Source organism: Rhinolophus sinicus, chromosome 5 (genome assembly GCF_057876585.1).
Source record: "Rhinolophus sinicus isolate RSI-liver-muscle chromosome 5, RSI-T2T, whole genome shotgun sequence".
Lineage (NCBI taxonomy): Eukaryota > Metazoa > Chordata > Mammalia > Chiroptera > Rhinolophidae > Rhinolophus > Rhinolophus sinicus.
In genome coordinates, this window is record NC_142505.1 from 8,382,279 (window position 1) to 8,398,653 (window position 16,375).

At 58.0% G+C, this 16,375-nt stretch overlaps 1 protein-coding gene and 1 long non-coding RNA gene across 6 annotated transcripts in view; one reads left to right on the forward strand and one right to left on the reverse strand.

Moving 5' to 3' along the window:
* PTH1R (parathyroid hormone 1 receptor) overlaps positions 1-8,627 on the reverse strand; it is a 24,779-nt gene extending 16,152 nt beyond the window's left edge. Inside the window, exons 1-2 of one of the 4 annotated variants that reach the window (XM_074312475.2) lie at positions 4,958-5,172; positions 3,846-3,968 (exon numbers count right to left, since the gene is read on the reverse strand). In XM_074312475.2, the coding sequence (XP_074168576.2) occupies positions 3,846-3,920 (75 nt within the window). In that variant the 5' untranslated portion in view covers positions 3,921-3,968; positions 4,958-5,172. Of the gene's footprint in view, positions 1-3,215; positions 3,346-3,845; positions 4,133-4,957; positions 5,173-8,484 lie in introns of those variants that run through there. The other 3 variants (XM_019724016.3, XM_019724018.3, XM_088798196.1) reach the window with 3 other exon arrangements.
* LOC141567163 (uncharacterized) lies at positions 4,449-15,340 on the forward strand. 2 transcript variants are annotated; one of them, XR_012489585.2, is made up of 3 exons: positions 4,449-4,891; positions 12,530-12,697; positions 14,129-15,340. It is a non-coding gene; the product is annotated as an uncharacterized LOC141567163 (long non-coding RNA). The 2 variants fall into 2 exon arrangements; XR_012489586.2 differs by lacking the exon at positions 4,449-4,891 and adding an exon at positions 11,141-11,875.
* The last annotated feature ends 1,035 nt before the right edge of the window (positions 15,341-16,375 follow it).

Sequence of the window (16,375 nt, forward strand, 5' to 3'; positions counted from 1 at the left end):
GATCAGAATGGCAAAGGTAAAGAAAAGAATCCTCACACTATCCTATGAGACAGAGTGTGTGGGCAAGAGACCCTCCGGCTCACTCTTGCTGTTGGGAATATAAACTGGCACTGGTTTTTCAGAGGGCAGTTTGGCCATGTCTATGAAAATAAAAAATGTGCATGTTCTCAGATCCAGCAATGACAGAATCTAGAAATATCCCAAAGGGAAATAGTCACACGGGGACACGAGAGGGCATTTCAAGGAGCTTCCCTGCCACCATCTGGAATTTCACACACACACGCATGCACACACACACACACACACACACACATAAGTTATGTCATGATCTAAATGTACATACATAGGAACTGCTGCCGAAATCCCAGATTGTGGAATACTATGCAGCATTAAAAAAAGACTTACATTTACCGACACCAAGGTCTCCAAGACATATCTTTAAGTAGAAAAATGCATGTGGCAGAGCCCTATCTACAAACTGATACCATTTATTTAAAAACAAACGAAATAGTAGAACAAAACTATCTACTTAATATGTGCACAAAAAGGTGCCTTTTGGAAACACACAGAAAAAGGTAAGGGGTACATTCCCTCATCCAGACTGTGAAAAATGGTTTTCTCTAAAAAGGGATTCCCCTTTTTAGGGCTTGGGAGTAATTGAGGATGACGTTTGTTTAACCTGTATTATTTGACTCTTTTATAAGAAAGAACATATTTGAGTGTCAGTTATGAAATTAAAATTAAGAAAATAAAAGTAGAACAACAGAAAGGTTTTATTTAAAAAAAAAAAAAAAAGAAAAGAAAAGGAAGGAAAAGGAAAAGATAACCCAGAGTGGACATGGGGGTCTCCTGCCAGCACAAGTCTTCACCCTGCTTTGGAGGAAGCAGCTCAGTGCAGGAGTCGGAAGACCTGGGTTCCACTCCCACCTCCCCACAGACTCCCCATGGGAACCTCAAGGCCCATTCCCATAAAATGGGTGGGTGAACGGGTGGGATGAGAAAACATTTGTGACAGTTTCTAGCTCAGAATGTGGGGACAGCCACTGTTCAATCCATGTTCGTTCCTTTTTGTCTTTAAAAGTGAGCCCTGTGGCCGAACTGACTCTAGAGCAGGCTGGGAGCGGTCCCCTGCACTTCCACCCACCACCATTCCTCCTAAGTCCAACCCCAAGGTCAGATCTCTACACTCAAGGCCAGCCCCCAACGCTGACCTTCAGCCTCTCCCCTGAAGTTTCTCCTTCACAGGTGTGCATGCTGAGGGTGTCCTTAGGATGAGGCATCCCCAAGGATAAGACCACCCTTTCACCCCCTACTCACAATCTGTGGGCCTATCTCTCCCTCCAAACCTCACTCCACCTGACCCCTAGCCTCACAGTTACTCTTCCCTGGTGCACCAGCTGAGTCTGCCCACAGCCAGTGTGCTCCCAGGGGGACAGTTTTTGGTCCCCTCCTGTGAGGTCCCTGGAGACGTGAACCTGGTCCTGGGGCTGGCTGGGTAGGCAGCATACAGGTTTGGTGACGGGCTATCGGCTGAGGTTGTGGGCACCAGCGCAGATCTGGGTGGGTTCAGGAGAGGGAGTGGCAGGCTGTCAGCCTCTTGCTGACTCCGGCTGATCCCAGGGGGCCCACAGGGTGTTGGGTGACCCTCAGGCCATATCTTCTAGCTCTGACGCCAGCGAGGGTCCAGTGTACTCACAGCCTGAGTGCCTAGCCACAGATTCCTCAACAAGGCCCTGGGGCAGACCCAGCCTTAGCATCTCTCCTCCAGTCCTATCCTCAGCCTTGGGCCAGAGCTAAGCCAGGTAAACTCTCTGCATGTGCCTCCATTTCCCCAGAAATCAGTGTAGGAAAACCCATTAGCCCCTCACCCTATAGAGGCACAGTGCTTGGCACTTGGTTCGCATGTAATAAAGAAGGGTCATATTGGTGGTGTGATTCAGGTCAGTTAAAAAATGGGTCCCATAACAGAAACTTTCTCAGAGGCAAAGATTAAACTGGTTAACATTGTGAAGTGCTTAGAAGAGTGTCTGGCAAGCACAAAGTGCTACAGAAGCATTTATTAAATAAAAATAAGAACCCAATAGACCTGGGTGTACATGTGCTCACAAATGCACACACACACATACACGCACAACTATGCTCCCGCCAGTCATGAGCAGACGCACAGCTCCGGACACATGTGAGCTCACCCGTGGACTCAGACACTCACTCACACAGATTCAGAGAACACCATGCACAGAGTCTGACAGAGCCCTGCTCTGACACACAGACATACTCACAAGATACCCAAGCCCATTATCCTGTCTATCCCTCGACAGTCACGTGCACACGTACATATGTGAACAGAGACCACGCTGGCTATACTCACACACCCTGGAGGGGGCTCTGGGAAAGGTGAGCCCAGCCCAAGGGAGGGTGAGGAAATGGTTCTGGGCCTTGGCATTCATCAGGGTTTGGAACACCACTGAACAAGACCTCTAGACCTCAGTTTCCCCATCTATAAGTCCTCGCGTATGGGCGATGCCTCTGGCTTTGGAGAGCCAGAGTCGTGAGGGCACAGGGACTAGTGAACGGGGCATGCTGAGGCCTTCAGCGGAGAGGAGAGCCTTGAATCAGGGGATTCTGAGGCAAATGCTTCTTTCTTGCTGTCTTTTTACAGATGGGGAAACTGAGGTGTGAAGTTTACACAGGCATTAGGTAGAACTGCAGGAATCCTGGAGCTACTGCCTCCCCCCTGGGGCTCTGCCTGAGTAGGGAGCTGATCAGGAGAAGGAGGCTGCCAACCTGCCTGTCTTTCTAGAAGGCAGATGCCCTCACCTGGGAGATGTGGGGGTAGGCAGCCTTGAAGTCAGACACACAGCAGACAGCCTCCTCAGCAGTGCGCTGGTCCCCTGGGACAGGGCAGCAGTGGGATCTGACTGACTTTCCCTGAAATGGTCCCCAAGACCCTGGCCCAGGATGAGGAGGGTACTGCCCCTCTGTGTCCAGCTCTTGCCTTCTGCCAGACTCTCCCTATCTTTCTTTGCTATTCTTGGTCCGTCTATTCCTCCTGCTCTGGGGAGCCCTCATCCCTACCCCCTGTTCGTCTCTGTCTCGTCTCCTCTCTCTCATCTCGTATTCTGTCTCTTCTTCTCCCTCTGGTCCCCTCTTGGCCTCTGCTCTCAAGAGGGTAGAGATATGGGTCCGCCCATATTCCCAGGGGTCCCCTCACTCACCCGAGTACCCCTCCAGAGTGTTTCTCCTGGGGGAATGTTCTGTGAGGTCAGTCTCCTTCAGGGGATGTCCATCCCTCTATGGCATACCACACTCGCCTCCCTGGGCAAGCAGCTTCCACTCTGGGTAAAGCTGGACATGAGTGCATGTGTGCGTGAAGGCATGGGATCCCGAGAGCTGGAGGGGGCCCCTAAATCCTACCCCTGCCTGGATCATTCTGACTTCAGACCCACAGCCCCGTATCCGGGATTGCAAACAAAACTTGCAGAAAACAGAGCAAAGCCTGTGGGATCCCACATCAGGGCCGAAGCCCAGTCTCCTGCTAGATCACAGTGTCATCTTCAAGGCAGACACAACCAGGGCAGTGGTGCTCATAGAAGCAGAAGATAGGGGATCCCCAAACACAGATTTCCAGACCTTGGACCCCAAACCCAGGATTCAAAACGGACAACCCAGAGTTCAGACACCCCGGAGACAGCAGGAATCGTAGGATCCCGGGTCGGAGGGAATCCCCACCCAAAGTTCAAATTCCTCGGGGGAAACCAAGACTCTGAGCCCTGGACACCCCTCCTCCCCCCAGGGACTCCGGAGCATGCCCGCAGCCAGTCCTGGAGTGCGGGCGGGGGACTTACCAGCGCATATGCGGAGCTGAGCACCGGGCAGCAGAGCAGGAGCGCCAGGCCGGGCGCGATCCGGGCGGCCCCCATAGCCACCGCCTAGGGCCCTGTCCCTCGGGGCAGCCGCCGCCGCCGGCCCTGGTGATGGTGGTGGGGTACAGAGCTGCGTCAGCCGGGCTGCCCCGCCCACGGCCGGGCCTAGGGTACCCCGGCTGGCCGGCGGGCCGAGGCCCCGGGGCCCGGCGCGGGGCCCATGCGCCGAGGGCTAGCGAGTGAACGAGTGTAAAGGAAAGAGGGAGGAGGAAGGGAGGCAGCCGGGGGCCGGGCGGGCGGCGGGCGGGCGCCGAGCGCTGCGGAGCTGCCCGTCTGCCTCGGAGCGGAGAAATCACATCCATATGGCCGGGCCCCCCGCCCCCGGCCCGCCCCCTGCTCCCCCCCACCCCGCGCCGCCTTTTCTTTCTTTTTTTTTCTTTTGGGGAACTGGGAGCTGTGGCTTCGCCCCACGCCCAGTGGGGGAGGGGTCGGGGGAGGGGTTGGGGTCGCGGTCTGCGGGGGGCTCACGGGGCTGTTATTTTTAGCTCAGCGGTGAGCTTAAGGGGGGCGGGGGGGCGCGTTTTGAGCTGCTCGGGGCGTGCAGCTTGGGGACGCGATCCCAACTTTGCAACGACACTGAAACCTTCGGTGGTCGGGCCGCCAGCTCCCAGCCTCTCTGCCCCCTCAGATCCCCATCCTGTCCACGGCCGCCTCCGGCACCCCCTCCCCGTCTCAGGCCGGAGCCCCGCCTGCGCTCGCGCCGCTGGAGCGCGCCTGCGGCCGGGACGCTCTGTCCGTCTGCCTGTCAGTCTGTCTCTAGCTCCCCCGGCCTTGGCCTCAGTTCTTCCAGCAGCCTCGAGCTCCGTTTCGGTCACTCCCTCCCTCCCTTCCCCCATCTCTCTCTACGAAAACATTTGCAAGTTTCCAAAAAAGCCACGGAGCCGAGCTGCGCGGGGCTGGCAGCTCCACCGGCCTCCGAGAGGCGCCGCCGACTGACACCGACAGACCAGACCGCCAGCCCGGGTCAGGTCGGGAGTTGCCCCTACCGAACTCCGGCCCCCTCCCCTCAGCGCTGGCCCCCGACCCCGACTTACTCCGAGCGCGCCGCCGCGGCCCCCGCCTAGCCATGGATGTCGGGGATCCCCCGACAGCCTCCCCAGGACAGCGCCCTGTCCGCGGCCCCGGGGGGACTTCATGGAGCTCTCGGGATTGCCCCCTGGTTGGCCTGGCCTCCAGCGCCCCCCGCCCGGCCGCCGCTCGGAGCCGCCGCCCGCCGCGCGCGTCCCTCTCTTCGGCGTCTGCCGCTGCCCCCCTCCCCCGCGGCCGGGCGCCGCTTCCCTCCCCCGCGCCCTCCCTGGGCCTCTCCCGCCCCCGCCCCCCTCCGCCGCCTCCGACACGGTGTGTGGAGCGGCAGAACGGAGCCCGCTGCCCCCTGCCCCCTGCCCCCTGCCCCGGACATTTCTCTAGAGGCCGAGGCCCGGGGTCGCATAGCGAAGGGATGTGAGTGCAGAGGGGACCGAGCCGGGGAGCTCTGACATCGGGGCCCAGGAACGTGGCCAGGACGCTGCCGCCGCTTCCTTCTCTTCTCCGAGAAGGCACAGGCGTTATTTTTTTCTGATCGTCCGGCCCGGGCCGGTGAATAGGGGCCCTCAGGCTTGAAGCAGGCCCTCTTCCCCGGAGGTACCCCGCGCGCCCGCGGCCGCGGCGCTGTCTGTTCACCCGCGGGACTCCCGCTGGGGCTGGACCGGGGTCCCGGGGAGGCGGCTCATACGCCAGCCCTCTCCTGGCTCGGCCGCCGCCGCTGGCCCTCGCTTGGAACCCCTGCCTCGGGAACCTCCCCCAGTGGGTCGGCCAGCGGTGCCCTAGACGTGCTCCTGCCCCTGCCCGCGTCTCCGGCCTCACGCCCCTCTCCCTCCCTAGTCTCTTCCAGAGTCGGGGTCTTTCCGAGTCCTGACTAATCCAGATGTCTGCCGGGCCTCTCCAGCTCCGCCCCTGACTCCACCCCGGGCGGCTAGAGGCCGCAGGACCGGGGGCTCTGCCTGGACCCCCACCCGCGGGCTCCGCCTCCTTCTCCCACCGGGTCACACCCCCGAACTCTTTTGGCGGGCTCTGGTCCACTGGGAACCAGCAACCTGGGGGAAGGAGGGAGGAGTCTTTGGGGCAGGGGCGGGGCTTACGAGCTCAGGCCGGGAGGGGACGTCGGAGCGCCCAGGAAAGGGGATCTGAGACCTCCAGTCTACCATCTCTCAGTACCGGGTGCCCGGGGGGCGCGGGGATTCCTGGAGCGGAGGGCTTTAAGAATGGTCGGGAGGAAGCCAGTGTGACAGTCGGGGCCCTGGGAAATATTCCAGCTAAGTGGCAGCCCCTGCTTGCCCACTTGCCAGTTGTGTATCCTGGGTAGGACGACTCTCTTGCCAGCTGGGTGTCAGTTTCCTTATTTGTAAAATGGGGACTTCACCAGCTGATTCAAAGGGCACTTTTTAACTTTACTGTTTTAGTGCCTGGTATGGTGGGTGTCGGGACCTACTGGCTCTGTGGCCTCCCTAGCCTCAGCCTGTGGAAATTAAGGTCCTCAGAGCCCCCAAAACCACCCCCTCAATGTGAATGGGTCCCCAAGCCCATGCCCTAAGGCACTGGAATCCAGCTGCAGCCAACCTTCCTGGCAGCCTACCCCCTCCAGGTTCAATCCGCTCATCTCTCAGACTGTCCCCATATCTGTCTTCTATGGCCACACCGTCCTCCGTGCTCAACTACCCTCAAGTTTCTTGTCCTGGTGTTTGAGGATTGTGCTGTTTGAAGCAGTTTCCTCCAAAGATGACTCTCCCCAGCAGGTCCTGTCTGAGAGACTCCTGACCTTCTCCCGCGTTCAAACCCCGGCCTTTGCCTTTGTAGTTTTACCTGCCAGGATGGCGCTTCTCTGCCTGGTGTAAAGGACATCGCTCCCTCCTTGTATCCCCATCTCCTCCATTAATGGGGGTGGGGCTGTGACTTGGAGTCTGGCCCCTATGGTGTGTGTCCCCTATGGTGATAGAGGCCCAAGTGCCCTGAGTGGGCACATAAAAAACACTTACAGTTCTTCAGTGTTATATTGTGATAGTCTCAGCTTTATGTCTCTGAAAGCAATTCTATTCTAAGTTTTATGGTTTGATGACCACTGACTTATCCCTGCCCCTAGGTGATAGGAAAAGGACATTCACGGAGGGATTGAGGGGAACTGATAGGTAAAACTAGGGGCTGATGGAGGGTCCTTCTCAGATCTGACATCAGAAAGCCTGATATTTGGAAACAGTATTTATACTTGGAAGGAACTGGGTGGCTTGTGAATAGGGATGCAGAGAGGGGTCTGATGGGCTCTAGGCCCTTTAAGGGTATTTCCCTAGTCATAACTCATGTGTCTCACCCTAGAGTCCCCTGCTGGACATTCCCCCACTGTAGGTGGGGCCACTGATCCCCTAAATCACCCCCAGGCCCTGGTTAAAGTGCCACCATGGGGGTGGGGTGTCACACATTAACTGGTAGCACCCTAGTGCCTGGCAGACCTACCTGTCCTTTTTGACAGCCAAGCCCCAGGGCCCCAGGGTCAGTTTCTGGTCAGTTTCAGGTCAGTTTCAATGGCTTTTTTTGTGGAAAGGCCTGGTTGGGGGCCAGAAGTAGGAGCTAGTCCCTGTGGGGACTCCCCTTTGGAGCCAAGATGGTCACTGGAGCTCAGATCTGGAGCAGGGGCTCAGATCTGGCCCGAGGCTGACAGGCCTCCTGCTGCTGCCACCACCAGCATTAGTAGGGCTCTGGCCAAGGTACACAGGCCCTGGGGGCAGGGTGGGCACCAGACTCAAACAGGAAAGACAGTGGCTCAGCTCTCAGCTCTGCAGCCTGGGCTTCACTCCCTCAGACAACCCACTGCCCCTCTCCGGGGGCTCTCTGCCACCAATGGTTTACAGACCTCCAATACTGTGTCCTCCCAATCCTATTCTAAATCAGCCTCAATCCCAATCTCAATGCTGATCCCAGACTGAGCTTTACCCCCAGGCTCAGTCCTTATCCCAGTCTGACCTCTAGCCCCTGGCTGAACCTTGACCCCAGGCTGAGCCTCCACCCAAGATTTAATCCTGGATCTCTCTCCAGTTCCAGGCCCCTCTGGAAGCTTTTCAAGGCAAGGGGCCCGTAGGGGAGGGGATGGCCAGGCCATAAGTGAACTGAGGTGCCACTTTTACAGCCATTTCGGCTGCTCATAAACACCCCCCCACAAGGCTGAGTCACTGGAGGCTCCCACAGCAGCTGGTCGGGCAGCCCCCTCCCACTGCAGCAGGAAGCCCAGTTTCTCACTTCTCAGGAAGGCCAAGGGAGGGAAGCTGGGGGAACTGGGGGTCTGGACGCTCTGTCCCAGGCAGGGAGCACTCCCAGGGCAATTGGCTATTGGTGGTGTGGGTTTCCTGTCCCTACGGATCAGGTGGTCACAGGTCCCCCTGTTGCTGTACCGCCAGATACACAGATGTTTCCATGCAGGCATGCCTTGTCTGACCCACAGCACGGCACAGGTACACACATACTAACCCACTGGGGTACCACAGCCTTGCCCCTCCCAGCTGCATTCAGGCCCTGGGATTCCCTGGACCCCACTCACCTGGAGCCTACAAGGCCTTCCAAGTTGAGCCTGGAGCTGCAGAGCAGACTCAGGTTGGCCATGGGGAGGCCATGGATAGATCTGAGAAGCTTCTGTGGTTCAGACCTAAGCAAGGATGTTGTGTTCAGGACAGGGAAAGGCCTGAGTCAGAGCTTTCACTTGAAAAGAAAAATTAATTATTTTTTACCAAGCCCGGCACCAGCCTAGGACTTTGTCCCAGGCCCCTGGTGGGGGAGCAGAAGTAGGTCCAAGGGTACCAGTGTCCAGGTATCCAGTGGCTGCCAACCAGGAAAGATGTGAGGACTCTCATTCCACCCATCCCTTGACTGGACCACTGCAGCCCCACAGCCACCCCATATCTGATTCCTTGACCACTGGAACTTAGGCTCCTGGCATGAAACGAGCCAGGAAGACTTCTCTGGGTGCCCCCCAGTGCCTCCCAGGCTCAACACCTGCTTATGCAGCCCAAGGTCATGGAGGCAGGGGGTTGTGGACAGGATGCCCGCCCTCTGTGCGTCTGTGGAATGAGCTGTGGCAGAACCAGGGCTGGATAGACGGGGAGGAAGATACCATACAAGATCCTGGAAACTCACCCCAGGGCCAGGAGACCCTGGTTGGAGGCTGCCTTTCTGCCTGAGCCCAGCTGGAGCTGGTTTGTGTTTGGAAGTCCCAGGCTCAGCCTGATGAGGTATAATGATTCACGTGGCCTTCGCTGCTCAGCACATTCCAGCCGTAGCCCCCAGTGCCCAGCACGTGAGGAGGCTGACTCCAAACCACCTGCCCCCCAGCTGCTGTGGCATGTTCCTAAGTCCCCCATTCCCAGGGGTGACCCCTCCTCAGGTCTTCCAGGCTCCTGGGGAGGTACCACATTTTACAGTTTCCAAAGTACTTTCTAGTTCACAAGCTGGAAAGGGAGGCAGGGAGCTTGACCACTGGAACCTAGGCTCCTGGCATGAAACCAGCCAGGAAGACTTCTCTGGGTGCCCCTGGGGAAAATGAGGCCCAGAGAGTAGATATAGCAAGACTCACAAACATCAATTACAGGGCTCCTGCCCCTGGCGCTGGGCTGCTTCCAAGTGTGCGGCTCCAAGGGGTGTCCCAGGGCACACAGGCCATGCTGTGACCAGGACAAGTGGGAGGCCAGATTTCAGCTTTACAGGTCAGTGGGCAGCTGTTCTGGTCCTCACTGGCCAAGATAAGAGGATACTCGGGCCCAGTGCCTATTCTGCCCTGACCTGTGGGTCTCATCCTGCTTGTGGTCTCAGTTTCCTGATCTGTCATTAACAGATGGTCAGTTCAAAGTTTGAAGGGGCTCCACAAAGTGCCCAAGCACTTGGGTCTTGGATGCAGACCTGTGAATAGGAAAACCTGAGGTCCTCACTGCCCTCAAGCCTCGGGGGCTGCCCGTGTAGGCCAGGCTGTGTTCTTCCAGTGGGCCCCAGCCCAGGGCTCTGAGGGGCGAGTCTGGCCCTCAGCTCCGGGGACAGGAAGTCGTATTTTGGTCCTGGGTCCTGGGGAAGGAGGCAGGGGGAGAATGGCAGCTCTGACCCAGTCATGTTTACTCGGGCCCGGCCCCCTCTGAGCTCAACAGGCCCATTCATTGGGAGCCCCATAAACCCTTTGGGGCTCCCTGAGGTTCAGAACGCCTGGACGCCAGGCCTGGCTGCTACCCCCAGACCTGCTGGGGGCCATGGGCAGCAGGTAGGGCAGGAGTGAGGCAGGACTGGGGATGATGGTGGGAGCCTCAGACACACCTCAGTTTCCAGATCTTTGCATGGGAGTAACAATTCTTGCCCAGGCACATTGCAGAGCAGTTGGGAAAATCCAGGGGCCTTCATGGCTGTGTGCCCTCAGTCCTGGGAGCATGTCCTCAATTCGTGTGGCCTGCAGGGCAAGTCTGAGACCCCAGTTACCCAGACCAGAACTGACTGCCTTGTGGAGACCCCATGCCTGGCCATGGGTGTTCACAGTCCACACCATGGCGGGTGGGTGTGGGTGTGTATCCTGCTGGGGAGGAGTCCCTAGTCCTCTCCAGAACTCACTTCCTCATCTGTTCAACTAGACATCTCCACCAGACGTGGAAACGTGGGGATTGATGGGGCTCTGGGATCTGCTCACCCCCACGTGAAGCCTGGGACGACTCCTACCAGGAGCCCTTCACACGGTCTGCAGTCCTCCAAAGGGACTGTTCCGGTGGGGTCAGGTAGTGCCTTGTGGGCCCTCGAAATGGAAGGGAGGCAGCAGCATTTGGTGGAAGAGCCATGGCTGGGGTCTAAGTGCTACCCAGCTCCTAGGTGACCTTGGAAGAATCCCTTCTTCACCCTGGGCTTGTCCCTGCCTGCCGCTGACTGAGTTAGAGTGGACACACTCTGAAACCCCACTCAGCCCTGGAATTCCCATGCAGGGCAGCTGAGTGGAGACCCTGGAGGTGGGGAGGGTTTGGGTGGGAACAAGACCTCCTACCCCAGATCCCTTTTCAGCAGCGCCCCACATGCCCCGGCAACCTGGCCAACCACTCCGGACCCTGGGGGCGGGCAAGAATGGAGTCTTGTTTCCCAGACGCCTTCCGGGTGGGGTGTGACTTTCCGCTCCAGTGGCTGTAAAATCCCCAGAAGCCTGGTGGGTCTCTGGTTGGGGAGGGGGCGTGGGGGGTGGGGGGATCTGCGCCTCGGAATACCCCTCCCAGGCGTGTTTGACACGTGTTTCCGCAGCTCCGGCCATGGGCTCCCGCTGATGCTATTTATAACCTTTAAGAGCTCCTGCCGACTGCAAAGTTTTCTTAAACTCAAAATACCACCGAGGTCCTGGGCACGCGTTCCAGAGGGCGGCTAGGCCCTGCGGTTTGAAGGGACGAGGGGCCAGGAAGGAGGAGGCAGTGGGGAGGGCCTTAGCTCAGACACTGGGTCCTGGCTAGGGGCTGTGCTGAGGAGACCTTGGCTGGGGGACCCTTAGGTCTTGACACTGGGCCCTGCTTGGCCTGGAGGGACCTTCTCTGTGGGTGGCCCTTGGTCACGCTGGGCCATCTGTCTGGGCCTCAGTTTCCTCTTGCCCTGAATGCCTCAGGGGACACTAGGTGGGTGAAGCAATGAGCTGGCAATGACACTGGGAACATCTCGGCTGGGCCTAGGGCCGTGTCTGCCGGCTATCCAGTACCCGGCACAGAGCCTGGCCCAGAGGCACCGTGGACGTTGGCTGAACTGGCCAGAAAGGGGAAGTACTTTGGGGAAGTTTATAAAACTGTGTGTGGGAAAGCGTCGTCCAGAGAGGGCCAATGGTGTGCCAGAGGTCACCCAGCCCTTCCAGAACAAGTACCTGGGCCTTCCCAACACCCAGGGCCCTTTGAGTTTCCTGAGGTCTGTGGAAGAGGCTGAAGGGCCCTAACTGGGAACAGGTGAGTCACTGCCTTGGAGGAGGCTCCAGGGAGAGCAGGAGAGTGGCTCTGCAGCGCTCAGAGACCTCCCCGGAACTGGAGGGGACACTGGCAGCTGGCTGGGCCCAGGAGGGCAGGATGCCGCCCAAAGCCGCACACTGGGCTCCTGCCCGCCCTGGGCCACCGCTCCACCTCTGGGGCCCCTCTGCCTCCTTAGGAGTGAGTGAAAAGCTCAAGCCCCATTTCCTAGGTGAAAAGCAAAGGTCCTGATGGCCCATACTCAGTCATACATCTGTAGGGAGGCCATGGTCTAGTCTCCTGCATCCCCATTGCACCCCTTTCCTTCCTGGCTTCCTGGGCTTGTGTAGCGGGTGCAGAGACAGGGAACAGGAGAGCTGACCTCAGGGCCATCCAACGTATCCTGTGCCCACCGGCAATACCCTCCCCCAACAAGCAACTCTGGAAACCATTCCGGGCCCAGTGGGCAGAGCTGGGTCCCAGATGGAAGGGTGGCTACCCTGCCCCTCCAACTCAGGGTTCCATATCAATTTTCCAATTCAAGCATAACCACAGAGGGCTATTTGGGGGCCGAGGGGGCAAGCAGAGGAGAGGGAGGAGAGAGAAAGGAAGTGTTCTGGAAGCTCAGCCCTAACAAGGCCACTTCTCTGCTCAAAGGCTTTCCTGTGGCTCCCTGGATCAGGTCACTCATTCGTCAGACACTGGAGTACTTCCTGTGTGCTGGGCTGGGCTCAGAGACTTGGAGGCTCCAACGATGAAGACGTATTCTGGGAGCCACTTCTCTCCGGGTCCCAGCGCCCTGCGATTCCTGTTTCCGGACCCTGGGTGAGCTCTTTCACCTCTGCCCCTGCTTCTTGCTGTCTACCTTGCACTTCCCTTCTCTACCTGGGAGCTCTCATATGTCCTTCAAATGTCCCCTCTGAGGTCTTCCTGGATGTGCCCCTCCCAAGCCCCAGCAGAGTGAGACCTCAGGATTCCTGATTCTTGCCTCTATCCTGAGAGGCTACTGAGCCCCTGAGGGCAGGGACTGGGCCATCTCCGTGGTCCTGCGAGGCCTCTATGGTAGAAAAATCATCTTGTCCTGTGTCTCTGCAGGACAGGGGAGTCACTCGCTGGAGATTTGGACTTCAAACACCCTGCCCCCTCTCACCTCCCCCCAGGGACTATGGGGAGGCCCCACATCTTCGAGCCTCAGTTTTCCCATGAGGAGGGAGGGAATCGCAGGATCTCAGAAGGACCTTCCCGAGGCCTCTGGACAGGTCCTGTCATGTGTTGTTCAAAAGTTTTCCTCCAGGGAGGCTTATGAGATCAAACCCACCCAATGGAAAGTTCTTAGTAAATTGGGGAGCAGCTGAAGGGTCAAGCTGGAAGGACTGGAGCCCAAGTCCCAGGTGGGAGACTGAAGCCGGGGAGGCCTGGGGCTGCAGGAAGTACACAGCTTAGTTCTCCAGCGCAGGTCTGCTCAGCTGTCTCTTCGGCCAGCTGCTGTCCTGAGTAGGACGATGGGGGTGGGGAACGAGGGGGTGGCAGGTCCTCTCTCTGGACCCTAAGGTCAGGCAAAGTGGGGCGGAGGTGGCAAGGCCTACTGGCAACCTCAGTCAATGCTTCCTTTATGGGGTTCCTGCCCCCAAACTGCATCTACAGTAATCATCGGCCAGCAGGGAACCATGAGCCTACTAGGTGGGGGTGGGCTGGGGGAGAGGCCTCTACACCCACCAGGTAGGTTCCCGCTGGTCCCTTAGACCAGGATTCCTGCAAGCAGGATCTTCCTTCTTCAGATGGGTGGGGCTTGCTGTCAGGCGAGGCCTGGGGATTGGGGGTGGCATAGGAATCCCCATCCCTCCTGGCTTATCCGTAGCCTTGGATGAGCCCTGTGTTCCTGCAGAATTCTGCCGACTATTCCCCTGTTCTCGGCTCTGAGCCTTAAGCTCCAGCCCTCTGCAGGGCATTGAGCCCTGGGGCAAAGTTTGGAGCAAGTGGAGAAGGAGGAGACTTAGGTCCATGGGTGGCCCAAAGCCACTGTGCCGGGGGGACTGTGCACCTGCGGTGCTGATCCAACACCCCACCCCGTTGTACATGTATGAAGAGGGGTCTCCAGAGGGGAAGAGGCCCCAGGAGTCAGCAAAGGGACCAGGACCAGAACTGGGTCCCCTGCTGGCCCTGATAACCAATCCCTAGACCAGTACCCTCAGTCTGCTTTGGACAGGGTATGATGTTCTGGTGTCCCCTAACATTCCAACTGTTTCCCCAAAACAGCCTTTCCATCCAACTGGGCTGCAGGCTTCTCAGGCACAGCGTCCCTGACCGCTAGCCCTGACCTGGCGTCTCATCAGCCTCCCTGGAGCAGAGGGTCTCAAGTCCGGATGCTGCCGAGAGCTGGGTGTCGGGTTGTCCCTCTCCTTCGGCTCCAGGCACTGCACTTGGGGGTCCCTGGCTTGTTTGAGGAATCACTCCATATTCCTGGGTACCTGTGAGTCTCTGAATTTGCTGTGGTCTCCTTCTGCCCCCAAGGCCAGCCTGATGGGGAGTTGCCTGTCCCCCAGTCACCCCTCTTTCCCTTGTGCCTTCCCTGTGCCCGCTATGGGGTCCAAGATCTGAGAAAGGAACGGGTCGGGAGCCTTCCAAAGAGTCCTTTCCCACGAGAGCGGAGCCTTGACCCTGCCCTTATCTGGCCCGGGTATGCCAAGAACAACACAGATGCTAAGGCTCGCGAGCCCCAAACTTGGGGACGCCGACCTCCCCAGGCCCAGCTGCTCCGCTCTGGCCTCTACTATGTCCCTCTGTGAACAGGGTGGGGGTGGCGATGGCCCTCCGGGGAGTGGAGGAGGAGGCAGTGGAATGGTCCCAAACACCTGGATTCACATGTTCACACACACGCACGTGCACTCAGGCAGCCACCCAGACCTCGCCAGGCAGGCCTGCTGTGGTTCCAGGATTTCTCTGGCCTTGAGCTTTTCTCCTCCCTCCCAGGGCTTCTAATTCCTACCCAGAGCTCATTTTATACCATGAGCTAGAAGGTGTGATGTGTTAGGGGTGTGTGTGTGTATGCAAAGGCGTGTGAATATGTGTACGTATGCATGCAAAGAGCAAGCGTGTGGACGTGTGTGCAGAAGCATATACAATTTGTGCAAAGGAATCTATGTAGCATGAGGATTTATGTTGAAATATGTGTGCACAGGAGGGTGACTGCTCTTGATCCAAGCGCCTGTGGGCCAGGGTCCCTGAGTGTGTGCGCGCGTGTGTGTATGTGTGCACATACACACTTCAATGTGATTCCTGGTGGCCCCAGTGCTGGTTGAAAGGGACCAGGTAGGGTGCAGGGTGTCCAGGAACCAGTGGGTATCTCTAGACAGACAGATACACACAGCACAGGAAGGTTAGCCTGACTGGGGTATCCGCTGAGTGTGTGTGTGCGCGCGCGCCCATGTGTTGTATTTTAGACATAACCACACCAGTAGGCGGGTAGATATATAAATACTCACATAGGCAGGTACCGGAATTGACCCTAACTATTCCTGGCTGGGGGCTTGGGCCATTTTTAATGCAGCTCCACACCCCGGGCCACAGAGGGTGTTTGTGTGGCCATTGAGGCAAGGCCACAGCTGGTGTTGGGTGGGGTGGGGTGGGGACAGCTCTGGATCTGGTGAGGCCACCACAGCTAGGTGGGGTCTGGAAGGGGACAGGGAAGGAGGCCCTCCCAACCACCACTGCCTTTTCTGCTGTCATCACCACCATCACCTCCTTGTTACCCTCCTGCCTTCACCTCCACCACTGCCATCCCTGTCCCCTTCACTGCCTCCATTTCTGTCACTGTCCTCTGTCCTCGCTGCCTGTGCCCATACTCCCTTCCTGCATCTCGGTCAGGTGCCCACTCCATCCACTCTCGGCCGCTTGAGGGTGAGTGACAGGTGAGAACGAATCTGCCTCATACTATGAGGAGCTGTTGGGGTGAGAGGGCTGAGTACCTGCTCTATGTAAGTGGTCTGTAGGCTCTGGGAAGCTGTGTCCTGCCTGGGTGCTCCCTTTGTCTCTGCACTGCCTCAGCAACCCTCCCTCCCCTGTTTCTGAATCTGTCCCCATCTCTGTTTCGGTCCCTGTGTCTTGCCTCTGCCATAGTTGGGTCCCCATCTCCAGTTTCTCCACGATGGCCCCGGGGAGCCAGCGCCTCCTCTCAGCCAGCGTGAACTGTTTGCCTGAGACAGTCGGTCCATCCAGTCAAACAACCACCCAATTCAGACTCCTCGTCTGACTGATGGGTTTTTTTTTCCCCTGCTAAATTTACTTGCATTTTTGACTGAATTGGCCATTCAACAGAAGTTGTGTCCACATGCCCCTACCCCGCCCCGTGCCAGCGACGAACAGCCTCACAGATGGACACGCACACAGAGCCAGGAGCACCACGCATGCTCATACACACTTGTGGTCACAGCCTCATGTGACACACATGAGCGCATAGACATCAGACGCCCACATGATCACACGTGTCCCCATCCTTCTGCCCAC